The sequence below is a fragment of the Colias eurytheme genome, chromosome 16, assembly GCF_061535395.1.
Source record: "Colias eurytheme isolate Ceu_HAF_F1 chromosome 16, ilColEury1 Martin Lab GWU primary, whole genome shotgun sequence".
In the NCBI taxonomy this organism is placed as follows: Eukaryota; Metazoa; Arthropoda; class Insecta; order Lepidoptera; family Pieridae; genus Colias; species Colias eurytheme.
In genome coordinates this window covers 2,737,135-2,765,119 of record NC_142995.1, presented here as the reverse complement: position 1 = coordinate 2,765,119, position 27,985 = coordinate 2,737,135, and the positions used below count along the sequence as shown (strand labels likewise).

The 27,985-nt window shown below is 31.4% G+C and overlaps 5 protein-coding genes across 7 annotated transcripts in view; all 5 read right to left on the bottom strand.

Moving 5' to 3' along the window:
* Positions 1–3,943, bottom strand: part of Aldh-III (Aldehyde dehydrogenase type III) — a 38,940-nt gene extending 34,997 nt beyond the window's left edge. For all 3 annotated transcript variants that reach the window (XM_090110660.1, XM_090110661.1, XM_090110662.1), the window contains exon 1: positions 3,772–3,943. In XM_090110660.1, the coding sequence (XP_089966786.1) occupies positions 3,772–3,904 (133 nt within the window). In that variant the 5' untranslated portion in view covers positions 3,905–3,943. The remainder of the gene's footprint in view (positions 1–3,771) is intronic.
* Positions 3,944–7,342: 3,399 nt separating this feature from the next.
* Positions 7,343–9,736, bottom strand: LOC149901625 (juvenile hormone esterase-like). The gene is made up of 3 exons (XM_090110992.1): positions 9,515–9,736; positions 7,912–9,257; positions 7,343–7,576 (listed from the first exon to the last, which is right to left on the bottom strand). Exons 1-3 carry the CDS (start codon positions 9,734–9,736, stop codon positions 7,357–7,359), a joined length of 1,788 nt encoding a protein of 595 aa, XP_089967118.1. The 3' UTR covers positions 7,343–7,356.
* Positions 9,737–10,410: 674 nt separating this feature from the next.
* On the bottom strand, positions 10,411–12,612 carry LOC149901624 (venom carboxylesterase-6-like). Its single transcript, XM_090110860.1, has 3 exons — positions 12,324–12,612; positions 10,887–12,244; positions 10,411–10,622 (listed from the first exon to the last, which is right to left on the bottom strand). The coding sequence occupies exons 1-3, from the start codon at positions 12,513–12,515 to the stop codon at positions 10,424–10,426; spliced, it is 1,749 nt and encodes a 582-aa protein (XP_089966986.1). The 5' UTR covers positions 12,516–12,612; the 3' UTR covers positions 10,411–10,423.
* A 337-nt stretch (positions 12,613–12,949) lies between these two features.
* On the bottom strand, positions 12,950–15,090 carry LOC149901623 (carboxylic ester hydrolase-like). Its single transcript, XM_090111035.1, has 3 exons — positions 14,896–15,090; positions 13,306–14,639; positions 12,950–13,160 (listed from the first exon to the last, which is right to left on the bottom strand). The coding sequence occupies exons 1-3, from the start codon at positions 15,076–15,078 to the stop codon at positions 12,950–12,952; spliced, it is 1,728 nt and encodes a 575-aa protein (XP_089967161.1). The 5' UTR covers positions 15,079–15,090.
* A 4,106-nt stretch (positions 15,091–19,196) lies between these two features.
* LOC149901622 (juvenile hormone esterase-like) lies at positions 19,197–22,352 on the bottom strand. Its single transcript, XM_090110734.1, has 3 exons — positions 22,155–22,352; positions 20,021–21,294; positions 19,197–19,371 (listed from the first exon to the last, which is right to left on the bottom strand). Exons 1-3 carry the CDS (start codon positions 22,350–22,352, stop codon positions 19,197–19,199), a joined length of 1,647 nt encoding a protein of 548 aa, XP_089966860.1.
* Between the last annotated feature and the right edge of the window lie 5,633 nt (positions 22,353–27,985).

Below are 27,985 nucleotides of genomic sequence, written 5' to 3'. Positions count from 1 at the left end.
GTTCAACGCACTAATTTTCAATCGGATGTAGGTACCTATGTTTGTTTATTTTTACTTTGCATTATGACATTTGTGGTAACTGGTAAGTAACCATCTGGTGATCTTTCTATTATCATAAAAAACACAAGAAACATGCAAAATTTTATAGGATGGTAACTAGGTATATTATAATGTACGTATTATATTTTCATTTTATGACCCAAATAGAATCTTTAATTTTATTCTAGATTAAATTAAACTAGATAAAAATCTTGTTACTTTACTACATAGTACCTATATAAATCAAAGTCGCTATTCTCTGTCCCTATGTCCCAATGTATCGGTTTTTTTTTTAATAGGTAGATGGATTGATTCAAGAGGAAGGTTTAGTATAAGCGGGCGAAGCCGTGGGTCTGGTCGCTAGTTCTTACATATAATAATATCACAGTATTACAATATAATATTATGGTAAAGGGTTCAATGACAGAAGGGACCAAGGTCGGTCCATGTAAAATATGTACCTAATGCTGCCAGGTACCAAACAGGTACAATGCACTTCGTTTTTAGTATGCAGCACGTGTTATAATTTTTATTTACTTGTTTACGTTGTTCATTAATCATAACCTAGGTAGTTGTTTTAATTTATATTAATTTATTACAAGAGAAAAGCTATCTGAAGAAAACATAAATAGAATGAATGAATGATCACTGCATTATTAATAATATTAGCGTCGAAATATGTTATTAATTATTATTATTTTTATTTAAACACTATTGTTTGCCGCTATTGCGTTTAAATTTAAAATGTCATAAAAATGTCGACGCTTCACGAGACTATAATTATTGTGAATTGAAGTAAAACGTATTAAAATGTAAAAAAAAAATATTCAACGTAATTATTAAGTAAGTACCTACTAATTAGTTTAAGAATGTCTTATATTTAATTAAAATGCAATAATCTATTGTGTTAACCTTCCAAATCGGATCAAGTATCACTGGTGTTTACATTCAGGAAATAAACTAGTCGAGTTAGATGCTATAATAATAAAATAAACCTGTTTTCTGGTTGGTCTTGAATTTGGTTTTATTTGGCGGACGGAGATTTGTTTACATTGATATGATGCAGTTTGTGTCTATTACCACAGTATTACAATATTATTTCCTAGATACTAATACTATATGTTTGAACTTTGAACAATCAATTTACAAAATTCCTATACTAGGATAATAATTATGTGTGTGGTTCATGCTAGTGCAGAATATATCTGGCCGGTATCTTATAAATTGTAAATAATTTAAGTAACTATTGGTATAGTACTATTATATATTCTGTGCTATTGGTATGTGTGTACACCCTTACCTTATTTTTCAAAAAATAATTTACTATAGGTATGCAACTTTACAGAAATACGTCGAATCACGCGTGGTAGGGAAATGTTACACTAAATTTTTTTCCAACCCCGATAAAGAAGTTTCACTTCAAAAATAATAATTAAAATAAAGGTAAGTTTAAAAGAGAAAGATGAAGTAAAATAGATTTTTATAACGAAGCTATATTTACTTATTCATATTATATATATGCTTCGGTTGTTCGTTTGGAATCCTTCAATGGTTTTGTTTTATGTTCTTTGTAATAAAAAAATACATAAAATAAATACATACACTAAATAATTCTAAGTACTAGTAGGATCTATGTTCTGGGAAGTTTATATTTTATAGATACCTACATAAAACATAGTAAATTCGAATTTATAACTTCACACAGACAAAATATGCGGTCTCTATTACGTTTTACGCCAAAACACCGTTTTTCTAAATATGATTTAGTTTTTTGTTCAATGTGGTATGGTCAAGTCAAGGTTTCATTTAATTTTTATGATACATATATTTTTATGAGTGAATAATATTAAACTTGGCTAGTTAGCGTTGCGTAACTAATTATCGATGTTTTAAAAAAATATATAATAGTTGTACCGAGACTTTAATAAATTGCTAAGTCATTCTCAAGTAATACAAGTATCAACAAACAAACATTTTCAAATTCAAATCATTTATTTGTTGAAGCATTTTTATTAATATTTCATACAGATTCGATTAAGTTGAACCTAGCTAGCCGGAAGCCACCAATCACAAAAGATAAGTGATAAGTGGTAGTAAATTGCAGTTGCACGGAGTATCAGGAGGTCAATGACATAACCCGAAACATTCCTTAGTCCAATCATCCAATTCAGAATTTTAATTAGTTTGAAATTATATTCCCAAAATAAATATATTATTTTTGACATCTTTCATTATTATTTTAGTGGCCTATATTAACATAGTATAAATTGTTACCTCAATATAAAAGGTGAAAACTTAATGGTACATACATGGACGTATAAAAAAAGAAGGACGGTATATCGCCTAAACATTGAGTGAAGCCTAGTAATGGCGGCGAAACATCCATGTGTGTGTGCCATGTTGCCATGGCAACAGCTGTCCTGATGACAATGGCGGCTGTATTTTTTTCTATAAATTTTGCCGTAATAATTTTGTCATTAAAACATAAAAGAAATAACTTGCTTCCCTGTGGAATGTAATCCCTTGTGTTTTGTTATTTAAAATTGTACTGTTGCGACACCAATTAATCATGCAAGACGGCATTTTAAATATTTTTTGTGAAACAATGACGCAGTTAATCAGTCGGTAGTTCACGACGTAATGACGGCCGACTAGCTTACTATGGTGAGAGTGTGTGCGTGTTTATTGTCTTTACACGATCGCTAGCTTACTATGGTGGCTTCACGTTGTTTGTTCGTAATATGGCGTCCGTCTTTTTTTATACGTCCATGGGTACATAATAATCGATTGTTAAGATTAGTTATAGCACAGATAATATAATACTATAAAAACTGGCCACTAAGAAATAAAAACTTTGAAGTTGGAATTTAAAAAGATAACCAAAAAGTAAACAAAAATATCGCTACGCTTAACTTTCACGAAGGTTATATAAAGTCGGTTAATCTCTTTCTTTATTGTTCGTGACAATTGAAAGTACTTTATATCATTGTTAAATGATCACAATGCAACAAGTAAAAAACTAATGTTTTCGGTCATTTTCAAAACAACAGAAGAATACAAGGAAAGAAGAGTCGATTGAATTTAGTAAACAAAAAATTCCGTCTCACGTGCCAATCGTGATACTGTTATAATATCTAAAATATTTATAAATCAAGATTGGACGCAGTTATTAATGTTATTTTGAATCGTAAATAGTTGTTTTTTATGATTCTCCAGTTTGCAGAGTTCTTAGAGAATGTATCATCATATTATGTTGCATTCATAAAATTTGAATTTTTATTGCGTGTGCTGGTCATTCAAACAAAATTGTATTTGAGTGAAATGATATAATTATGAAAAGGTATTTACATTACATACATTTACACTTTTATTTTAGAACGGAAAATAATAATAGATCGAAACGAGAATTTCTATCTATTCTTGAGCAAATATTACATTGGTTTAGTCACTTTTGACTATATAAAAGGAGCTGTATTAGGTACCTACATTTTATAATGAAAATAATTGGCTGTAGAGAATTAATTAATACAATGGCATGTTATAAATTATAGTAATTTATTTTTCGACTAGCATGCAAAGGTCAATTTCATTTCACGTTCAATATTATGTTTGATAATAAAAAAATGAATTCAATCGCTATTTTTTAGCCTAAATAATAATTTTTAATTATTATCCCACGAAATAAATTATCACTTAAATTATCCCAAAATATAAATTAACATTAAAACTAACCGTTGGTTGTCATCGTGGCACCTTCCACTATCTGAACATCGATCACAGCAGCTTTATCGACAGATTCGATATCCTCGATATCGATAACATGCACGTCACTAGCACTTGCGTCTTGCTCGGACCGCGCTGGCATCTCAACTACCACAACACAGGTTCAGATTAAAAACAGTAACGTTCAATGTTATGCGATAGCGACGGATTTGGACTAATATTAATATTTTACGACGTTTAACTTCAATTAGATTGTTTAGTTTTGTTTAAAGTTATTAATTAGCCTGGATTTGCGTATCTTTATTTGGGTAATATGTATTTCATAGCGATCATTAAATTTATCGACATTTAGATATTTAAAAAAAAACGTCAATAATGTGTGTTAAAATTAAAAAATAAATATCATATCAATTTATAATTATTAATTACCTAAGTACTTACCTCTTATAAAAATTACTACAAACAACTAAAATTAAAATAAAAATCTTTTGTGTTCGTGAGGTATTCTCATTAATATTTATTATGTTTTCGAGATCCGCTTATTAAATTGGTCATAATTATTTTTGATAAACCTTAATCATTACATATTTATAATTATTATTTCTCATTGAAATTCTCGACTGATTAAAGTAATGTAAAAAGACGAAGTTATTCGCAAAAACACGTAAATATACTTACGAATCAATAAAAAATAACCTTTATATATTGCATTTCCTTTTGATGATCGATTTAAAAAAATTTTCTTAATATTTCGAGCAATTAAAGGACAAATTGTGCAAATTCGCATTGATGAAAAAGCTCCATGGCATTATTTTTAATCGAAGATTTTTTTAATTCGCAAGTTATTTGATCTGATTTTTCTACAATTTTGTTAGATTTAATGACTAAGTACCTTCTGTTTAATTAATTATTAATCCATATTCCCAAAATTTATAGATTACGAATCCGTAAATTTTGAAAATCACACATCATAAATTACAATTAAAATTAAAAAATATGTCAATATCGTTCTGTGCCTGCATTATCGAAATTATTATTTTCTTATATTATATTAGGAAATCCTAGAAAAATTGCTATGTCGACTATTATCAGCAAACTAATATTCCTTCAAATTGTTTGATAATTGCATCCGAATCCCTTGCAATATAAGTAACCATTCAGGAAACACCAACTATCACCATTGACAGTTTAGGTTATCAATTATAACAAACAAGTCTTATTAGTTCGTCGAAGCGTTACATTTGATCGCAAGGAAAGCAGGAACTTATATAACACCTGTGTTAAGGGAAATGGCCATATCTGTTATTACCTGTTTTAATTATAAACAGAACAAGTTATCAGCGATCGTATGCAACTATCGCATGCGTGTATCTTACATTTCTTTTTTCATAACTTTAAATCCTTTTGTTTACGTATCTGTTAGGAAATGAATGTTTTAGTTATAAGATCTCTTTGTTGAAATTTGAACAGTTAATACGCACGAGTATTATAAAGAAAATCTAAACTTTGATAACAATACATATTGTCAATACGAAGTGCCCGATATCTCACATGTTTCTTAATTATTACTAAGGGTATAACGCAAGATTCTAGTATTTTTTTTTGGATAAATCTGAAGATTTGTGTTGCCTCTTATTATCTCTGATTGATAATAATCTATTAAGTACCTACAGTATTATATTATCTGTGCCATAATAGCTCGACAACACATTGGCCGAAGGTTTAAGCATCACGCATTAACATTATGATTTCGATATAATATTTTTGTTGTGTCCTTTTTAATTGAAGCAGGTGCATATGAAATAATTTCGCGCGAAAAAATACATCCTATAAATAAAAAGAAAATAACGATCTTTTGAATTTCGCGCGTTTGGCATTTCGCGCCAAGGTTCGCGCGAAAACAGGACATTAATTTTCGAATGTCAACTGTCAAGGCATGCATGGTCAAGGTGGTCAAGGTCAGCAAATAGAAAATCACTACACGTTTTTATGAAACATCAGAATCCTACTTCACTGTTAAACTAGTTATAATACAAGCATGGACTAATAAATATTAGTCCATGATACCAGTACAAATATGAATTCGTTGAAAATAAAATTACATTTTATCACGCAGCGCCATCTATTCATGAAATAAAAACCCAAGTGTTTCCCTAAAACGTTTTCCTCAATGTTAGCTCGTTAATCGTTTGTATTATCAGTTCATTAGTCGTTTTATAGATGGCAGTGTATTCAAAAAGTAAAATTTTCACTTTGTTTTCTAAAAGATCGTACTTTATAATATAAGAGTTTGTGGATAGTCTTTACGATAATAAATAATATGGAACAGGTTCTAAAAATCTCAGCAAATGACTGTAAAATTGCATTTGAATACGTAATTACTGAACACCACCGTTATACCTAGGTGAAAAGTGGGTAGGGTGGCATTCGTTATAGATAGTATTCTTTACATTTATTAATTACTAGCAATGCCCTGCGGTTTCACCCGCATAGATAGCGATATCGTGACAGTGAAAAGTCTACTATAGGTTTAATTTTTAATCACATGAAAATCACCTCCCGTCCCGCACTACGTCTGCTCATTGACACTTTTAAAAATTCGTTATCTTTTGAATGGAATATCCAATTTTTTATATTTAAAAAGTAGTTTGCTGGTATTGAAACAATCTATAATAAAACATCATTTAATTGGATAAGGATTAACATATATTTATGGATAACATGGTTTGATTACTGTCGGCACTTCTATTTACTTTGAAAACGTAAAAAAGTTGTTGTAGTAACTTATCTACTGAAGATGGACATATGGTATCGCGGACTTTCTTGTAGATATTGATCCATTCTATAATACCTTAGAACATTAATTTTTTGTTCTATCTTCAAGTGATTCCGCAGCGCACGCGATGACAGAAGTTTTATTGAGGAATTTTTTACACCTTGGGTTACATTATTGCATTTTTGGTAAGGATCTCTAATTTTTTTGAAAATGCAATATAGCCTATGTTGCTCAGTAAAGATGCAGCTTTCTAATGGTGAAAGAATTTTTGAAATCGGTCCAGTAGTTTATGCGTGAAAACCATACATACATACATACTAACATACATACATAATTACAAACCTTTCCTCTTTATAATATTAGTATAGATAAGTATATTATTTCCAAGCTTTCGCCATTTAATATTATTATAGCACTTCTATCTTGTAAGTTCGTAGTGTAATAATTATCCTAATGTAGGTAATTTCACATTTGGATAATTTCAAACCCAGAGCACTTTGGAAAATTGTAATTTCCACTTCAGAAGATCTTTGAATACTTTACTTATTAAAGTTTATAATTCAAAATAATGTTATTTCTAACAGTATCTATGCGAATACACGAAATGTTAGAAAGACAGTGCTTTTCTCATTTTTGCAAATGAATGAAATGAACGTAAATTAATACTAAACGATATATTTTAATAACCTTAGCTTATTTATACACATGTAAGGTATGTTTTATCTATATCATATCATACTATGTTCAGGATGGGTTATAAAAAATTTATTCATGATTCCAATGAAACTACAATTTACTGTCAATATTTTAATTTCTTATCACAGTTCGTCATGTTCAAGCTCTTCAGTACCAACGACACCGTCTTGGGCCATATCTTCATATTCCTTCAAAAAGTCTTCCCAGAATTTAGCCCGCTCGCCCATTGGATTTTCTTCCATTTTGAATTTATTTGTAATGTGTAAGTAGTTATTTTTAGCATTGTCCATGGGTAACCATTTAAGATTTTTTAAATCTTTGTCTTCTCCTGGTGTGGGATCCCTGAAAGTAGTACAAACGAAAAATGTATATTATGTAAGTGATAGAATTCATATTTGCAACATAAAAAAATGTGTATTCAGATTTTTTAGTTTGTGTATCTGTGCAAACGTAGGGAATTGCTTAAAATAATGTACTCATACTAAATTAACATTATCTGAGGTCTGATGAAAATCAATCAAAACTTTCCACTTTTTTAATAATAACTTATGAGCGCATGTGGAATTATAATCCCTACTCGTACAAGACTTTCTCTAGGAACTTTTTTTAATTAAGAAAGTACTTCCTCCCAAGTTACATAAAATGAAAAGAAAAAAAAAACTAAAGTTATCTATTACCTCGTTTTCACAAAGTTTGTCCACATCTTCACCATCTTCTTTAGAACTTTGAATTCAGGCTGTTCACTCGGTAAATTCTTAAATTCATCATACGTACTCTTTATTCGCGAACATAAATGTAGGTAGCAGAGTTCATCAGTAATAGTGGCACCCCAATGTTGCATACTGAACCTTAAATATTTCGTGATTTGTTCACTATTTTCATTTAACAATCCTCTATAATCAAACATATAGTAATACAGATTAGATTGGAGTTCTCTTGACAATTTTCTTGCAGTGACATGCAGAGCATAATTTTGTAACATGTCTCCAACATAAACAGCGTAATCCAGAATAGTCGAATATCGAAGAATTCCATCTTCCATGTAAAAGTTCTTCACCTTTTCTATAGCATTTTTAAAGGCAGTGCTATTGGCATTAAATCGATAGTTCACTTTAATTGGGAAGACGAACAAAAAGTCAGTGTTTGCATCTAATAATCGTGGTTCTATAATAAAATGAGATACTAAGTCAAGACCTTCTCTAGAATTGAAGCCCATTAGAACTGGAACATCATTGATTATATTATCTGTTTGTGGAGAACGTGTAAGAACAGCATCTGGGCTCGGTTTTTCAATAACTGGAGAAAATATTTGGACACTCGATTGTAAATCGTCTACATCATTATAATCTTTCACTTTACCTTCTTCGGTCAATAGAGCATCAACATCTACATTTTGTAATTTTTCTAGTAAGACTTGACTATCATCGGTCGTTGTATTGAATACTTCGCCGAGTTGAAAGGCTTTTTCACGCGAGTTCTCGAAGAAATATATAGGCTCGGTCGCACTACCACTTTGCATTATTACAGCTGAGAAGAGGTTTTTTGCTGCCTCTGAATAAAGCATCATATTGGCCAATGCCGCTCCGCCGCGGTTACCCATGATCGTAACGCGGTTTGAATCGCCGCCAAAAGCTTTAATATTACCTTTAATCCAATTTAAACCTAAAATAAAGTCTTTTAAGCCAGCGTTGGGAGGTATGACGTCGTCTTCCGTCGTAAAGTACCCTATAATACCGAGTCGATGGCTTATAGTTACAACTACGACGCCTTCTTCGACAAAAAAGTCAGGTGAATATGTGTCGGATCCATTAAAGCCAGTTTTAAAATTGTCATTATAGTCAAACACCACTACTGGAGCGGATCCTTCTAGACTTGGAGTATAAACGCTTAAATATAGACAGTCTTCGGACCCGGAGAAGCCATAAGGTTCGTTATTTCTTCTTCTATAGCTGAACTGGAAGCAGGTAGGCTTGTTTTTGTGAGCTTCGTATGTTCCATCCCAATGTTTGTGTGGTACAGGAGGCTAAAATATAACCAGTAACCATGAATTAAAACTTAATAATACATTGTTCTTTAATTTAATTTGTAATGAAGACATGGAAATTCACACGACGGCAAATTAAGATTAAATTTTGACTGAAAGAATATATATAGGTGTGTTTTTCTTTCAATTCAATTAAAATAAAAATTCTCTTTGTCGTTACGGGTATCAAATAAAAAATAAACAATTTATTTAAATTTTTATTTACTGAAAAAAATATTATTCATACAGATACTTACCCTAAATCTAAGCGTTCCAAGAGGAGGTTCTGCAAACGGTATACCTCTGAATGCATAATAATTATTTTCCTTCAAAAGTGTCCTTTCTACCAACCCGGATAAAGTACCTTGTTTTATTTTGACATCAATTGTTTCATTGCATTCACATAATTTTATAAAAATTAACACTATGAATAATTTGAGACAGTGTGTATGATACATTTTATTGAATAACTGACACATATCGTTCATATGAAATAGGCTTATGATAAGAATTAACTATGCTACTATTATCTTTTACAGATAATGACATGTGGCTGTTGATACCAATTTAAAAGCTATAGGAATCTTACCTTTAATAAGACCTAAAAATTATGTATTCCTTTTATATATCTAACTATAGGGATCTGTGTCAAAATTTTATTATTAATTAACAAAAGTTAACCTCATAACAAATACTAATTTCACCGAAATAGCAATATAAATGGGAATAAGTAAAAAACTATTGCGAGAACGTTCAGACTTACTTAAAATATTCTATAATAGGAATTGAATGATTTTTCAATATCTACCTACTGGAATTTATAGTATCTACTGTTATTAATATTTCGTTCTTAATTGTTTCATTTTTGGCCTTTGTTCTGACATCGAATTCGAAACATTTTTATCTCCTATAATATGCAGGCCGATATTTTTGATGTTCAAGAGAAATTACTTCTTTGTATTTCTTTGTAGTAAAGACTACTCTATTTTTCCTTAAAATTAATCATCTTTTTATTGTTTTAGGTGGCTACTGTACTTCCATTTAATAAAAGAAGACGAAAATGGAATCATTGTACTATATTCATAATTATTAACGGTATCGATATAAGCGTCAAAGTCGATAGAGAGAATAGGTGTAAAATAAAACCAATATATAAAAAACTAAATTTATAATTCATCCTTAACATTATCTTTAACAACACCGTCTACAGCCATTGCTTTGTATTTTGCAATGAAGTTATCCCAAAAATTAACTCTATCTTGGTAGAGGTTGCTGATCATCTTTAATTCATCGCTTATTACTAAAATATCTTTACTATCTTTCGTTACTGGTTTCCATGTAAAATCTCCGTCTGGTGTTGGATTTCTGAAAAAAAAAATCTTGTAAATAATATGTAGCTACCAATATTAATTTATTATTTAATAGATTTTGCATATTTTATGTATGCATATTTACAATTAGCACATAATTTGTGATAATACCTTTATGTTTCAACATATAGAATAAGAATTAATGAAGAATATGAAGAATGAATCTTCTTTTTGTACCCTGTGAACGCTATAAGTAAAACTTTAAAAGTAGGTGAAAGTTAAGCACAGATCATTTCAACGAGATTTAAAAGTTTCTTACCCACTCCTAGCAAAGTTGGCATATAAATTGACCATTCGTTGCAATACTTTTATCTCCTCCGAGTCGTCATCAGCCAGTAACTTTTTATAAGTCTTTCGGATTTGATTACAAACAAATAAATGACATAATTCATCGCCTACAGTAGCTCCCCAAGTACCATCAAGAGTCACTGATCCACTTAACGTTAATTTCTTTCTATAATTCAATTCTCCGCTAAAATCGAACATGTAGTAATATATTGGAGCATTGGATATGTTAACGTAAGAGCGTACTGTGTAATCTATAGGGTAAAACGTAAATAGGTCATTTGTATAGGTTAAATATTCTCTAGGTTTGCCTATTTTCACATGTCCTCCATCAAAGTATTTCTGTTTTATTTCTTCTAATGCATCATAATATATTTTATCGTAAATTTGAAAGCGATATCCAGATCGAATTGGAAAGAGAAAAATAAAATCTTTGTCTGCATAGGTTAGCAGGTGTGGTTTTTCCAGAAAACGTCCCGAAGTTTCTATTGATTCTCTAGAATTGAAACCGATCATAATAGGGATATCGATGGCTTCGTTATTTTCTTCAGGAAACTTGGTGATTATTGCATCGGGATGGTCAGGTTCAATGACCGGTGCAAACGGCAGTACACCTCTTTGGTGTTCTCTTGCCTCATCCGGATGCATGCAATATAATTCAGATGAAGCAATTTTCTCTGCTGGTACATCAGACAGTCTTTCAATTATGGCCTTACTATTGGTGGCTTTATCTTCCAGGTTTTCTGTTAAAGAAATTGCTTTTTCATGAGGATCTTTTCCAAATGATAGAGGGCTCCAGGACGTACTACTTTGCATAATAACAGCATTAAATAATCCCTTAGCTTTGGGCGATCGAAGTAAAATATCTGCGATATTAGCTCCACCTAGGTGACCCATTAATGTAACTTTTTTTGGATCTCCTCCAAAATATTCGATGTTTTCTTGTAACCACTTTAAAGCTAAAATCACGTCTCTGATACCGTTGTTTCCAGGTAATATTGTATCGTTGAATGCTAAGAAACCAAAAGCCCCGAGTCGATGATTTAACATTACTATGATTACATTTTCCTTCATGAAGAAATCTGGACCATAATCTTTTGAGCCATTAAATGACATTTTATAGTTTTCATTTTGAAAGAAAACGATTACAGGAAGATTTAACTTTTCATCAATTGGAAGTTTTGGCGTGTGAATGCTCAAGTACAGACAGTCTTCATCTCCACAAAAGCCATAATCATTTGTGGGGCGCGATGGTAAGAAGAACTGCGCGCATGGCTTTCTTTCTTTCTTAGATTCTAACACATGGCTCCAACTAGCATGCGGTACGGGAGGCTAGAAGCATAAACTATTGTATCATATTAATATCTATTCAAAAATGTTATGTATCCATAATAAATAGTATCTAATTTACCTGGAATCTCAGCGCACCAACTGGTGGTTCCGCAAATGGTATACCCAAAAATGAGACATATTTCTCGCCGGGTAAGATTGATTTTACTTCTTTGCCGGCTACTTTGCCGCTTTTAGTTTCCACGATCACATTTCCCTTGATTATATTCACGAGGCACACCAAGATTATTAGCGTTATAAAGTGACCGAACATTTTAAAACGATTTTTGATTGTGATAATTTATGTTGACTACATAATATTTGTTATATTTAAACTGACGTGTTATAAAGTGTGATATTTACGTGGGCTTTCCAATAACATTATCTATTAAATGATAAGTAGTAAGTGTTTAATTCGTTCTATCTTTTCAGATAAGGATATCGTTAGCCACTATATTATAATCGAATTGCGTATCGATGCGTGGGATTTGTGTAATCCTGCGGTTTTAATTGTAGATTGTGCTTAGTAACTAACTAAGAATCACTTATTCATATTTAGTCACTTTTTATTGGAGTTTATTTGACAATTTTTTTACAATAATAACATTGTTTCAATCGGCAACATTGATTCATTTATTTTATGCATAAAACATAACAACACCGATACTAGAGTATAAATGATTTAGCGCAAAAAAATTTAATTAACAATTATAATTCATCCTTAATATTCCCTCTTGCCATCTCATTTATAGCTCTCTCTTCCCATTTATTCATGAAATCATCCCAGAATTTAAAACGCTCTTCCAAAAGTTTCTCTCCAATTTCAATATTTTCTTTTATATGGAGATATTGTTTTGATTCACTTGCGTACGTAGGCCACTTAATATTTAATGGATTGTTCTCATCAAGCGTTGGATTGCTGTAAAATAGAATAATATAGTTAAGTATAAAACAATATTATAATTATAATATAATAATATTACAGAAGATATAAATTGTACAGGCATAGTAAGATAAACGTAAATTATGGCTGTAATTTCTTTTGAGAAAATGTATTATAATACCTGTGTTTTGCAAAGTTCGCCCACATTTTAACCATTTTCCTTTGAATTTGAAATTCTTGTGACAATGTTCGTTTATATTTTAGATACGTTCTTCGTAACTCTGGACACATAAATAAATAGCATAGTTCATCGCCAGTCGCTGTTCCCCACGTGCCATCAGACACTTCGGATAATTTCAATAAATTGTTTTTATTTTGATTTAAATTACTGTAATAGTCAAAATAGTAATAATATACTGAACTCTTATTGGCAAAGTTTTCCACCATCATGTTAATACTATATGCAGTTATTACATCGCCAATATAATTTATGAACTCTGGTATATTTTTAATCGTTATTTTATTTTTGCCAAAGTAGAATTTCTTTACTTCTTCTATGGCTTCGATATAATTATCAAGGATTGGGTTTAATTTGTATTTCAATCGTTTAGGCATTATCAAAGGAAAGTGTTTGTTAATACTACCAAAAAAATTTGGTTGAGAGAGATAATGTATCGATAGCGCTAAACCCTCTCTTGAATTCATACCAACCATGACTGGCTTCTTCATACTACCAACTATATTTTCTGGATACTCAGTGATAAATCCATCTGGTCTCTTTTCAACAATGGGCCCAAATGGTAGTAAACTTCTCTGTTTGTCTGTATTATAATTATCAGGCATGGCTTGAAGTTCATTTCTAAAAATAATTGAAGGGAGAGTGTCTTGCAAATCTTTAAGAATTTTTTCAGTATTGGTAGAAGGAATATTCAAAAGTTCTCTAAGTTTTAAGGCTCTTTCTCGAACATTGTCTTGTAAATACATAGTTGTGAGTGACGTGCCACTCTGAAGGATGGCAGAATGGAAAAGTTCATTTGCTTTCGAATGTAGAAGCAAGTCAATGGCAGCAGCACCTCCTTGAGAACCCATCAAAGTGATCCTGTCAGGGTCCCCACCAAAACGTTGTATATTCTTCGCTATCCACTTTAGACTTAAATACAGATCGAGCAAGCCCGCGTTACCAGGTAAATGTTCGTCGTCAAAAGACAGGAAACCGAAAGTGCTCAGTCTATGACTCGGCGTTACAATGACAATATCTTCTTCAATGAAAAAATCTGGCGCGTAGTCCAAGGATTTGTTGTATGAATTTTGTAGTCGGTCATTGTAAATGAACACTATTACGGCTCGTCTATTTTCATCGATGTTTGGAGTGAAAATGTCAAGATAGAGGCAGTCTTCGACTCCGTATTGTCCGAGAGGTTGACCTTTTTTTACATCATTGTTGAATTGTATACAGGCCGGCTTTTCTTTTGTTGCGAGTAATGTTCCATCCCAAGGATCGATTTCTCGTGGGGCCTGAAATCGAATCAATCACATGGCCATTAACTGTTGTGTCCAAATTGTGACTTATCTTGGATAATGCGAAATAAAACATATTTCTTGAATGATAACTTTAATATTATTAATTCATTTATAACTAATCCAACTTAAGATCAAACCAATAACACAATTAATCTTGTAGTTTAAAAGATTTAAATTATCCATTGGTATATTTAATTTTTTGTTTAAAGTGTTTTCATGGTGATATATTTTATTTATTGCAAAATAATACCTTAAATCGTAGTTCATTAACAGGCGGTTCTGCAAATGGTATTCCCATAAAGCCATAATATTCCTTTTCTTCATATAACGTCGTCAGAACTTTTCCCTGCACTATACCATGACTAGTTTCCACTATTGGGTCATCGCCAAAAACAATAAAGACATTTAAAAACAATATAATTATTCGAAACATGTTACATGTACTCTATAGTATTTTTAATCGATTAATAACCGAAGAATTGATATCTTATCTCATATAGTTTTGTTACAAGGAATTGGATGTGACTGCAGGTGTGACCAACATTTTGTTTATCTAATTTTAATTATAAAATACAGATTATATATAGGCAGCTATAGAATAAAAATACATAAATGAATGCTGTCAGCATTATTCAACTATGAAAACATAATTATTGAACTAAGGAAACTTCCATTTTCTTTACATTAAATATTGAAACTAAATTAAGACAGAGTCTAATAATATGTATGAGTTTCAGGAATTATTTTAAAATTAACTTGTTAAAAAAACATAAGAAAATTAAAGTTTATAATAAGAAACTTGATCCACCAGTTAATATCCTTGAAGACGAGCTCCAATCACTATAATAATACACATTACGAAATACGGCACAAGCACTCTGTTCTAATTACTTTCCAATATAGTTTTGTTGTCCATTAAAGGCTTTTAAAGGCAACTATAAAACTTCCATTAGCCGCATCGTTACCTTGCTAATTAATGAAGCTATCGTTAAGGTTATGAAAACATTAAAATATATGCACCTTAATAAAAATTCCATCGTGTGTATGAGTTGTAAACTTCGTGTGAATTATTTTTCAAATTCATTACTTTTTTTACGGTGAACTAATAAAACAATCCTTGTTTGCTTCACACTACTTATTTATTATGTAATCATTATTCTTTAAGCTTACACATACAAATTTGTTTAACAGCCTATATAAATGCTTTATTCTTAAAATTAGATAAGACCTTAAACCATCAACTCAAAGCCACTTTGTGCTTGAAAAATAATATATAAGTCGTACTTGTAACAAAGTAGGTAGTACTTGATAAAAGTAGTTTACCAAAACCGTTACCGATTCCCAACGTCTTAGAGATTTAAATATTAACACACATCACAGAATCATGGACCCGACCGCAAACTCGATCCAATTCCGTTTGAATAAGCCGATGTTATGGGCTACGTTGGGCACATGCATTGAAATGTTCTTACTCGATCGGATATAGGACTCTGTGAAATGATATTATGGTGGAATGAGTATGACGAATAACTATTTTTTGCAAACTTTAACATTTGTGGTGCTTGAACTTTACTGTGAAATCATATTATGGTGTTTTGAGTATGGAATTGTGTTTTATAACGTTTGATGGTTGTAGGCGGTCATTCGATAAGATGAGAATTAGATCATTGCATGAATAAAAACCACCTAGGTTATGTATAGAATATTTGCAACTGGTCTATAAAGTAATTCGTCAAACATGTAAACTAGAGCAATCGGGGTACCTTCAAAACTTCACTTTTTTTAAACTGCTTCAACTTCTAAAGATACCAATATATTTTCGGTTTTAGCCTATGTGAATGAATTTGTTAACGGAAATGTATGTAATCCGTCATTGTATACAATTCCTAGGAAATGTGTGTAATTCCTAAAATCGGACGGAAATCTGTGATATAAATTATTTTATACTTACACATTCCACATTTTAGGAAATGTGGAATGTGTAAGTATTCCTCATTCAAGTATTCCAGTTATTTATTTATAATTCCTAGGGGAAATCTATCCATTTCCTAAATTGCAATCGGAAATGTAAAACATTTAAGATATTGGAAGGTACGCGGGGATATCGGGACGAGGGGTATTGCTACAGCAAGATGTCTGTGTTTTAAAAATAAAGTATTATGCATTTCCAAATGCCATTCGAGCTTACCCTGCAAAAATAAATAGCTATATGGAATGACAAAGTATTATTATAATGATTTACTTTTATAATGTGACATTTATAATGACTTAATATAAACAAATGATAATTTGATTTTATAAGATAAATATAAGTTGATTTTGTGATACTTACGTTAAAAGCTAATAGATAGTTGATTTTAGAAATGTTAATTAGTAAGATAATATGAAAATATTATTATTATTTTACGAATAAAAAAAATTAACAAAGTGTTTTATTACAGAAAGCATTTACTTTATACATTTCCTAATACGATATAGGAATAATATACAATTCCGAGGAAAATTATACATTTCCTAGGATATCTATGCATTAAATAGTTTTTTAAACAATATTTTATACATTTCCTAAATAGTATCGGAATTGTACACATTTCCTAGGATTTGTATACAATTCCTTGATTTCATACATTTCCGGTAACAAATACATAAATTGTGATCAAGAATTTTCCACTACTGTTTCTTTGGAGACACGTTAAAATATCAAATTTATTTTTAGACGTTTTTCCTTTCGTTCGTTTTCCCTATTAATATTGTATGTGATGATGCTTTTGACGCTAATAAATAGTAAAAGTTCGGTGTTGTTAATACATTTCCTCCTAATTGTTCCCTTGTTGTTGTTTTCTATTTTTCCCAAGGCGGTAATGTATCTTCCTTACAAAATTTGTTAACTGAACGATTGCTTTAGTTTTGTTTTGGCTTTAGTGAACATAATGTAAAAGTTAATATAGTTTTTACGACTTGCTTTGTTGCTGGTAAAGTTTGTAGGCTTTAAATTTTGAGTTATCTGACAGATAAACTAAATACATAGATGTTGTAAAACTGGCTACAAATTAGTAAAATGTGAACACTAGTAGCTAGTTTGAAATATGCGTTTGTGATTCGCTAATTTATATTTTAATGTGACATAACAGTACCTATGATAAAATTATATAGGGTAAAAGTGGGATAGATGCCGCACGGGGATAGATGCCTCATTTTCAAAAAACCTCACTTCCCAGAGTCGTGACTACGAATTAATGATTTAAATAGGAGCTCCTATCATCCCGCACCTCGTGTACGCATGAGCTGTTGTTTGGTGAAGACGTGTTTCGCTAGTGCGTGTTATAATATCCGCGGCGAACTTCACGAACACGTTAAAATTTAAAAAGGTTGATATTTGCCTTTGCATAACTTTATAAGTATTAATAAATTTCACTATATTTCTTATTATGTCTATACACTGGTTCATTAAGTATAAATCTAAGTGAAAATAGTGGCTCATTTGTTTTTATTTAATAAAAAAATACTGGGGCAGCTATCCTTATCAAAAAGGATAGTTGCCCCTTTTTTTTCGAGGGATAGATGCCCTTAAGGGCATCTATCCCTCAATACATATGTACATGTTATTATCGATAATCACAAGTACTGTTTATATTTTTACCTGATTGCGTCAGAGGTTTTCTCTATATTAACCGATTTTACTCGTTTAATTTGCTTTTTTTGTTATGTATACTTACTTATTAATGATCTGTCCTTATACTGATTGTAGGAGAACCACGCCACGAAATTACAAAAGAAAAGAAGGAGTGCGAGCGCAAGTATATTCTTGGACAACAGAACAACTATGTTAACATGACATTTGCTGGTTTATCATATTAATTTTATTAGATTTCGCGTTTATAGAGTATGTAAGGCATCTATCCCACTCTGCAGGCATCTATCCTCCTTAGTATTTTCATGGTGGGGCAACTATCCAACTAGGTAGGCATCTATCCTCAAAAAAGGTGTTCTACAAAAATATTTATTACACATTATCTATAAATGATAGGATAAAAAATATATATAGTAATTCAAAACAGATAATTAACCTAGCTATATTCATACAAAGTGTTCGTATAAGATTCATGTATTTAAAATTATGAGGCTATTTCAAAAAGTAGGGCATCTATCCCACTTTTACCCTACCTAAAGAGCTTCTACTAGTGAATTTGTAGTTAAAATTATAGTGTCCATTCCTGAAATATTTTCGTATGTAACCTTAAGGTTTTTTCATTATTATACTGCTCCAAATAAACTGTAGCTTTTATAAATAAATTATTGTAATATTAAAAAGGTTGGCGACTTCATTAAACTTGCATCATCAATAAAGCGTAAAAGTATTTAAGCTTGTAATATAAAGTTTTTAACTTAGGATGTAGGTCATCTTTGAAGCTACTGGTGTGCATATTATTTATGAAAGCAAGTCTTTTTTATGTGTCTTTTAATAAAATATGTGTTTAGAAGGCGGATAAAAATACAATGATCGTGAAATAATCGTTTATTTAGTAGGATAGTATACTATACATAATGTTTTCAAAAGAAATCATTTTTTAATTCATTCCAAAAATCAAATCGATTTTGCTCCGGAATTTTCACCATTTTAAGTGTTTTTCGGCCACAATTCAATGCTTGTAATTGGCCACTACTACCCAAGGGTAGCCATTGCAAGTTATCCAAAACATCATCCCTCGAATATGGTGTAGGATTCCTGAAAATAAGAGAAATTATAAGCAATCTATACGGCCTCTGCTCGAGTAAAACATGAAAAATATTCTGTGTCAATCGGATATAAAAAATAATGTTTTTTTTTTTTTTTGGTGGAAAATGTTCAAAATCAGTTCAGTTTATTCATTAAAAACGCAAAAAATATGTTATGTATTTTAGTTACCTACATGTAATCAATCTAGAATCATGTCTATTAATTTTGGATCTTATCTTTGATCGAGCAAAATTAAAAGGACTTTATATTTTACACTTTGTAGAAAGTACCGACATCTGAGATCCAACAGTAATTGCTGGCTTAACTTTGCCGGGTTGAAATTCCGGGAATACGGGATAAAGTCCCATGTGAAATGTGATATAAGAAAATATGTATAATATTATGCAACAAGCATATTTAAATATACGTACACTACTTGTTAGTCATAGTAGAGATACAGTATTATTTAGTAAAATATCTCCACGCAAAAATTAAATACTCAATATACGTATTCTTTAAAATAATTTATATAAATACATTGTATCGATCAAAACAAATTGTATTCGTACAAATACAAAATAATTTCTTAGAAAATTAGTTTATAAGCACTCAGAAAGTCCACAAATATTCTAAATAGCCCAATCATTTTCGTTCTTACCCATGTTTAATAAAATTTGCCAATAATCTCACAATTTTCTTAATGAAGTCTCTTTCATTCGGCTCCAAGCCGCTATAGACGTGATTTAGAGATTTACATTTGAATAGGTAACATATTTCGTCATCTAAAGTTGCTCCCGACCAATTTAAATTTGGTACGAAATTCCTCCAGCCAATATTAAGGGAGCCTTTCAAAGCGAATCTCCACAAATAAACTGGGCACTGCGAGGTTTGGCTTTGTAAAACCGCTTGACGAAGCAACGGGTATAAATCCACGTCTGATAGATATTTTGCATACCGTCTCAAGCTACGCTCTCCTATTGTGCCGTTGAGGAAATAAAAATCTATTATTCGACGCTTTATCTTCTTATATCTTTCCGATTCATATTCATCGGCTTTCCCTTCAAATGGTAGTAAATATTGGAAGTTATAATTTAAGTATATTAATAGATTTCTGTTATCGACCAGTCCTTTTAATTTATATAATGTCTTCAGCGTCGTATATCCTATTATAACGGGTACATTGTTTACAGATTTTTTTCTGTACATTTCTATAGGAGTCCATTTCATAAATGAATTATTTCTGGAAGCAATCTCGAGGGAACATCCGAAAGAATTAATCAATCTTTGATTATCTCTGACTTCAGTGCTATCGAAAAGTTCTCGAGATGCCGATAGCAATTTCTCCGTCGGACTGTTATTAAGAGATTGATACAATTCTTTTCTATTAAATTTTTTAAATGGACCTTTTAGTTTCGTGAATAATTTACTTGCTATTTCGAAGTTGACATTTTTGTAATCAGACGGTGATAACGCGCTTCCATCAAAAATGATGGCTCCCGCTATTAAGTCTTTAACAGCAGGTGATATTAACATTGACGCAACCGGTGTACTAGCGATTCCCGCACCAGCAACAGTTATTCGTTTTCGATCCCCATTAAATAAACTAATATTGTCGTGGAGCCATTTTAAAGCGGTTAATATGTCCTTAGCTCCCATATTTCCTTCAGCGAATTCATCTTCTGTGTTGAGAAAGCCGAAAATCGATGTCCTAAACGATACAGTTACTATTAATACGTCGTCATCTATGAAAAAATCGGGGCCATGCCATGGAGAGTTTTTGTGTAACCAAACGAGAACCGGTAATTTTTCTTCAGTATAAAGTGGCATAAAAACTGATAAATATAAACAGTCTTCTGTAAATGTGTTTTGGATCTTTTCATGATTGAACTCATATATTTTGTTACACAACCATTTACTTCGTAATATTGGTGGCTGAAATATCAAGACAAATAGATAATTAATTTACATGATTAGATACGATTGATTTGCAGCATATGTTCCCCGAAATTGCTAATACTTATTATTTATAATGTTATTAATTGTGTCAAAAACAATTTACTAGGTATATTATGTGTATGAATACATTAATAAAATAACATTTATTATTAGTATTAATGAAGAGGGCTGGAATTAAGAGCCATTCTACAAGAAAGAGGACGTTAAAGGCTTTATTTTGTTTATTGTTTTTGTTGATTTGTCTCAACTCTTAGCGATGGAGGAAGGAAAACATCCGGGGCATAACAAATACGAATGGAGCATTCAGGATTTATCTAATAGAAATATATTTATTTTTGCTGTTTGTTAGTAATTAAAATGTTCGCTTTGCGCTCTTTATAGTCGATTTGTTCATATCTTGTTAAAAAGAAAACAAGTTAACAGATATATAAACGAAGTTTCTAAGAAAATATATTATTAATGTTTATCTAGTACCTATTAAATTGGACTTATTAGAAACAAAACCATTATAATATTATTATAGGGATAAGAAGCTGAAACTATAGAGAATTAGCTAGAGTTACTTGTATGATCAGCTTCAAAATAAAAGGGTAATTAGTAATTACTATTGAGTATGAATGTAGGTAATCTAAGATTTTATATGTAAGGTTATTCTAGAAAACGTTTCGTAACTAATAGTGGCGCTAACATAGAAGGCCTTCTTTTTTTTAATTACGAGATCTATGTTGGAGTTGTTACAGTAATTAAACATCGAGTTAATTTTACACGAGATAATAAATAATATATAAAAGATTCATAACAATATTTTCTATAATAATTACGATGAACGATCCTACCTTAAACCTCAATTCGTTGATAGGAGCCTCCGCGTAAGGTATATCGTAAAAAGCTGCGTAAGGTTTACCTTCAAAAACGGTGTGAAACCGCTTTCCTATTATCATACTTTCATTACATTTTAGCACAACACTACCACTTCTATAAAATTCAGCACAAATAATTATTATAATAGTTCGCATAAACCTTAAAACGAACATAACTCAACCATTCATAGCGAGCAATTATAAATCTTTGTGACAAATGTATATCAAACAAATTTAGCCATGAATATGTTTTGAATTGCATGACTTTAGTTCTACGCATTTCAGTATGCTTTGTGAATGTTACATCAGATTGTTTAAAATTATTAATAATTTATGCAGCAGTTTGATGAACTAGGTTTATTATAAAACCAGTGAACCATTCTCTATATTGGTTTGTACGATAAAATTAGGTTGTCTTGTTAATTTCAATGTAATGTTTCAGATTAAAAGTATGCTCTTAAATAAATATACTAGGACATGTAGTAATAATAATCAGGTGTAAATGTTAATTCTTTGGAAATTGTTTAACAATATTGTCTCTTTGTGTTTATTGTTTAGCGATTTATAGTAATTAGTATTTTGATAAGACGATATTTATTCATATTTCTCAGTAGGTGATAACACAACTATCAATGGATGCTATGCCAATCTTCGTTTCGTACCTACTTTCAAAAAATTATTATCCAAGGATAACTTAACGATTTCCGAAAGTAACTGCCTATTTCTGTGTGAGCTATAACTCATAAACCCTTCAAGTTTGAGAAAGCTTATTTAGTTTTGTACATCTGTAGATTGTAGGTAATTTCAGCCGACATTCCTCTTTGTCGGCAAAATTGAAACGGATACGTGACTGCGTTGTGTGTGCGAACTTATACTCTCGCTCAGTTTGTGCATGGATATATTGTGAAATTGTTTCTTTACTGTAAACCGTAATTTCAATAGAAACCTAGAGCTAGGGTATCAGCTTGTTGCGGACGACCTATATTGGAGGTGTATCTTTGTGTTTAACAATGTTCTTGGTTAGTGCCATGGTTTGACATTGATTTATGGATACTGAAAATTAAATTGGACTCTATTTTATATTGTACTAGCTTTCCACCCGCGGCTTCGCCCGCGTTTTCAAAGAAAAACCCGTTCCCGTAGGTTTCCGGGATAAAACTATCCTATGTCCTTTCTCGGGTATCAAAATATCTCTATACCAAATTTCATGCAAATTGGTTCAGTAGTTAAGGCGTGATCGAGTAACAGACAGACAGACAGAGTTACTTTCGCATTTATAATATTAGTATGGATATAATAGCTCAATGACCAACAAGTTCGAAGAAAAAGAAACATACCAAAACAAGGCAGAAAAATTTAGAAAAAATAACGCGTAATAAGTATGATTTAAACTCTTTAAAATTGAAGACTTATATATACTATACATGACATTTAGAATTTAACACCATAACCGTTAAGAGACATAAAATAATAATTAATGCAGTAATTATTAATTGTGTAATTGTGTCGGACGTAAACTCTAGTTCGTGTTAAATCTGATACAAGAGACGTTTTAACTGTGCTTTTAACCACCTTAATTCCGCCATAGCTGAGGTGAAATAAACTTCTAGATGAATCCGTCGCTTTTATAACGGCATTAATCACGCTAGCCTGGAGTTCATCACATTTTTTATAGCTCTAGCGATTTTTCCTGGACCAAATAAAGAGCTAAAAGGGTGACCATAAATTATACAAGCTCCGTGCAATTAGATCCCACGTGCTGGGTTTATTTCGTTGTATCTGCCCTGAAATCTTTGAGGCTTTATAAGGAACGTAAAATAAAACATTTTATGTGCCCGTTTATCAGTTTATTTAAGAATAAATAAGTGTAGGCTGTTAATAAAATGTTGTGAACATGAACCTTTTTGGGCGGGCGATTTTAAGACCTGAAAGAGAATGTAGGTGTAAATTAAATGTTTGTATGGGTATTAGGTGTGTGCTTGTAACTTTTAGTATCGCTGCTATGAAGCTAGTAGGATTTAGTTTGTTGATAAGTGAAGATGGTTTTTCTATGGTGAAAATGCAAGCAGTTCTCTCTAGGATATTCAACATTTTCTTAAACCTGGCTGAACAAAACAAGGCAATTGTAAAAAAGTAAACAAATATTATAGACATTCCTTATCCATTCAGACCTCGAGTGACAAATGCCACAATATCTAAATAGCTTTCTAATCACTACTTCATTACTATGTTCTAACATAAGCATACATACCATTTTGTGCACACTACAATTCGCTTGAAAACACGTCTAATTGAAACAAATTACTTGACTGTCAGAGGTCGCGACGGTCGACGGTTCAAAAGGAGTTTGGCCCTAGAAGGGTCATGTCTCTCGCAGGTAGGCGATTACAGATTAGACGGTTATACGCTACGTTGGGCTTGTCAGCTAGAATTCAAATTACTTCAGTAATGAGTGCGATAAGAAAAAAAATGGAGTTGAGAAAGAACACAGAGAATACAGAACGTACTAAATAAAGGTTTGATTACTTAGTAAGGAAAGCTTCTCTTTAAAGCGTCTCTGGCATGGCGGTTACTGTTTAACAATATTCGAGGTGCATTTATTCCACAGGGAAATAAAGAGACAGGTAACTAATATTTCAAGTAGCAATCACTTATAAATCGGTTTACCAACTATAACTGAGTTCAGTATATCAGTAGTCTATAATCATTTTGTATTTCATGATTTACAAGTAAGATAACGTTGAACATAGTCAACAAAAAAGACGTTCATCAAACTCAAACTCCATCTTGATTAGAAAGTTGCTTTTATCGGGTAAAGCCCTTATCGAAGAGAAGAAAGGTCCTGTCGATTCTATGTGGGTGCGTAATAAATCGATTGTCAAAACTAATTATGCAAAAAACGTAAAGGTTTTAGTAATCAGAATGACAATTAAACATGAACTTTACTCGTAAATTACAATTCACGCTTAAAAGTCGTAGCTAATAATAATAATAATTTAATAAACTCTTAATAGATACCGTGAACAGGGTTTATATGTTTCTCTCTATTCTTAGTTGTATTTACACGGGATTTTATAGACGATTGTTTTCATTACAATTTTATCATTATACATTATACATATTGTTATATTATAATATCATATAATATAATAGTTTTAATGTAATTAATTAATATACAGAATCAGAAGAGCCTTTTGCATATAAATGTCCAATAAATCTCATGACAATCCCCAATGGAATATTTTTCTTCAACGAATTGTTATGAAATCTGTGAACAGGCTCAGAGTTGATATGTCAGCATTATTATGTGCTAGGAGATGAATAGGAGCGTATAATATCGAAATCGAATTTTATATTATCTACGATTATTTTGATAGAGGAATATAAATATAAGTAAATTAAGAATGGTCAGTATAGGAAAGTCTAAAATTACCTATAAGATACTAGATTTCCACCCGCGGCTTCGCCCCCGTTTTCAAAGGAAAAACTGCATAGCTCCCGTTCCCGTGGGATTTCCGGGATAAAACCTATCCTATATGTGTTAATCCGAGTTACCATCTATACGTGTGCTTTTCATTGTAATCAGTTCAGTAGTATTTGCGTGAAAGAGTAACAAACACACATCCTTACAAACTATTCGCATTTATAATATTAGTAGGATAACTATTTCATCAGTTTCAAACTTCAGAGACAAGAAAACCCGCAACTACATACATAAAAAAATATTTTCAGTTCAAGAATTGAAAAATAATTTATATTATTTTAGTCTAACGTTAAAATTTCATTGCATGACTATCTATGAAAATTACTCAATTCAACAGTTGAAAACAGGATTTTTGGGTAGAAAAAAAAAACGTTTATGTGTAAATAAACTAGTACATAATACCAGAAAATACTAGAAGCAGCGGTGTCTTAAATACACTAAGACGACGGGTAAAATAGACAGTTTTAAATTAGAGCTCGCAGGTGACGTTAAGTGCATGTCGTCTTATTGGAAAAAGCTACTATTACTGAGCTAATATTATTGGAGTCTGGAGATTTGATGTTTTTGGTTAGTTATATTTATAAAGTCAATTAACAGGATGCCTGATTATTTTCGTTTATAGTACATAGTACATAGTTTAAGTAGAATACAAGCTATAGCAGCCCCACTAGACAAGTGGCTTTCTATTAGCGTAAAGTTCAATAGAATAGATTATGAATGTATGAGATTGACGTAATCAATCGACGTCGTCGTCGTAATCAAACGTCAATCTCATACATTCATAATCTATTCTATTGAACTTTACGCTAATAGAAAGCCACTTGTCTAGGGGGGCTTTATTTAAGTGTGAAAAAGTAACTATGTGAGTTTCTTACCGGCTCCATGATTAAAGTTCTGCAAATAACTGGTACATAAATTATATATAAGTGATAATTGAAAGATCATGATATCATTGAAATAACGTAGGGAAATGAATTTTGTCAGAGAAATATCCGATGGGTAGGAGATGACATTTTAGAATGGATTTTCTGACAGATCTGGATGGGAGCTAAAAACGACTCGACAACACTGCTGATATGAAAATCCTCTGGGTTTTTTATTTTAGAAACGGATACATAAAGTGCCGATGTGCAAGTCTTTTTTGTTAATAAGCTTTGATAAGAATTGATACGTATTTAAAATATTTTTTTTCATTTTCTATACATTAAGCTGTCTAATAGTTAAAGAACACTTGTAAGGGCTAAAAGTTCAGCACACACATAATCCGACAATTTATTGCGTGCCTGAAAGGGCTGGAACGAGCGATTTAAGTAATTCTATGAAAACACCGGTATTAATTTATTTGGAGCTTACGTTTGAAATACAAACCTTTTCTTATCAAAGTAAAATGAGAGCGCTTTACAGCGCTTTGTGTAAAACGGCTCGACTTTCACTTTGTTTTAATAAAGCGGGTTACGCATTAAAAATTCTTCTCGCATTTACTTAAGTTCAAGATGATTATTTTCTATTTTTATGTGAAAGGAATGCATGAAATGTGGATATCGTTAGACCGTCGTATGAAAATATGATGATGGAATTATGTATACAGCCTTACCAGGGGTAAATTTTCATGGAAAAAAGCTGGCATTTAATATATATATTTTTCCACATATACTCAATTGTTATACGTTTATAGATAGATAGCAGGCTTGTCCTCACGTCACAATGTGTGTCCTTGATATATTGCTATTATTTACTAGAGTATGGTGTCTCAAGGACACAGAATTCAAATCTCTTTTCCTTATGAGTATGTTATTTGAGCTTTGTGCAAACTGTTAGAGAAATTGAGTAAACAGATTGAACGTGATAGAATTGTGCTGTAATTCTATACAACCGACCGATTGAGGCAGACGATAGATATTGAATCACTGTAAGGCGTCATGGCTATTAGGTTAGTGTTGATAGTCTGCACAATGGTGATTAGAGAATATCTGATACCTACGCTTATTATGAAAGTGACCCGATACATTGTGATCTGTCAACCCTACTTCCTAATTCACGTGAAATATTTTTTGGACAGATGTATGGATGTTACTTACTTATTTGGCACAGAGATAATTTAAACGTTTTGTCAGATCAGACAGATTTGTTAGATGATACAGTTTCCGGTCTGACATACCGGACAACTAAAGTGGAGTTATGAGGAAAGTACCTAATGTATATAAAGTTATATGTTAAATTACACTTTCATAAGCGACACCTGTTGTTTTATTTTTCATCAATATAATGCATCCAAATCTGTGTGTTTTCCTACAAAATGCACTGCAAAAGAGTGTATACAATA

Bases quoted from the DNA above. Each gene is read 5' to 3' on its own strand.
- LOC149901625 (XM_090110992.1), bottom strand. From the start codon at position 9,736: ATGTGTCAGTTATTCAATAAAATGTATCATACACACTGTCTCAAATTA. The intron at 9,258-9,514 runs GTAAGTATCTGT...GTTATATTTTAG, and splicing joins TTGGAACGCTTAGATTTAGG to CCTCCTGTACCACACAAACA. The intron at 7,577-7,911 runs GTAATAGATAAC...TACTACTTTCAG, and splicing joins ACAAACTTTGTGAAAACGAG to GGATCCCACACCAGGAGAAG.
- LOC149901624 (XM_090110860.1), bottom strand. From the start codon at position 12,515: ATGTTCGGTCACTTTATAACGCTAATAATCTTGGTGTGCCTCGTGAAT. The intron at 12,245-12,323 runs GTAAATTAGATA...TTATGCTTCTAG, and splicing joins TTGGTGCGCTGAGATTCCAG to CCTCCCGTACCGCATGCTAG. The intron at 10,623-10,886 runs GTAAGAAACTTT...TTTTTTTTTCAG, and splicing joins GCCAACTTTGCTAGGAGTGG to AAATCCAACACCAGACGGAG.
- LOC149901623 (XM_090111035.1), bottom strand. From the start codon at position 15,078: ATGTTTCGAATAATTATATTGTTTTTAAATGTCTTTATTGTTTTTGGC. The intron at 14,640-14,895 runs GTATTATTTTGC...ATTCGATTTCAG, and splicing joins TTAATGAACTACGATTTAAG to GCCCCACGAGAAATCGATCC. The intron at 13,161-13,305 runs GTATTATAATAC...TCTATTTTACAG, and splicing joins GCGAACTTTGCAAAACACAG to CAATCCAACGCTTGATGAGA.
- LOC149901622 (XM_090110734.1), bottom strand. From the start codon at position 22,352: ATGTTCGTTTTAAGGTTTATGCGAACTATTATAATAATTATTTGTGCT. The intron at 21,295-22,154 runs GTAGGATCGTTC...TTGATATTTCAG, and splicing joins TCAACGAATTGAGGTTTAAG to CCACCAATATTACGAAGTAA. The intron at 19,372-20,020 runs GTAAGAACGAAA...TCTTATTTTCAG, and splicing joins GCAAATTTTATTAAACATGG to GAATCCTACACCATATTCGA.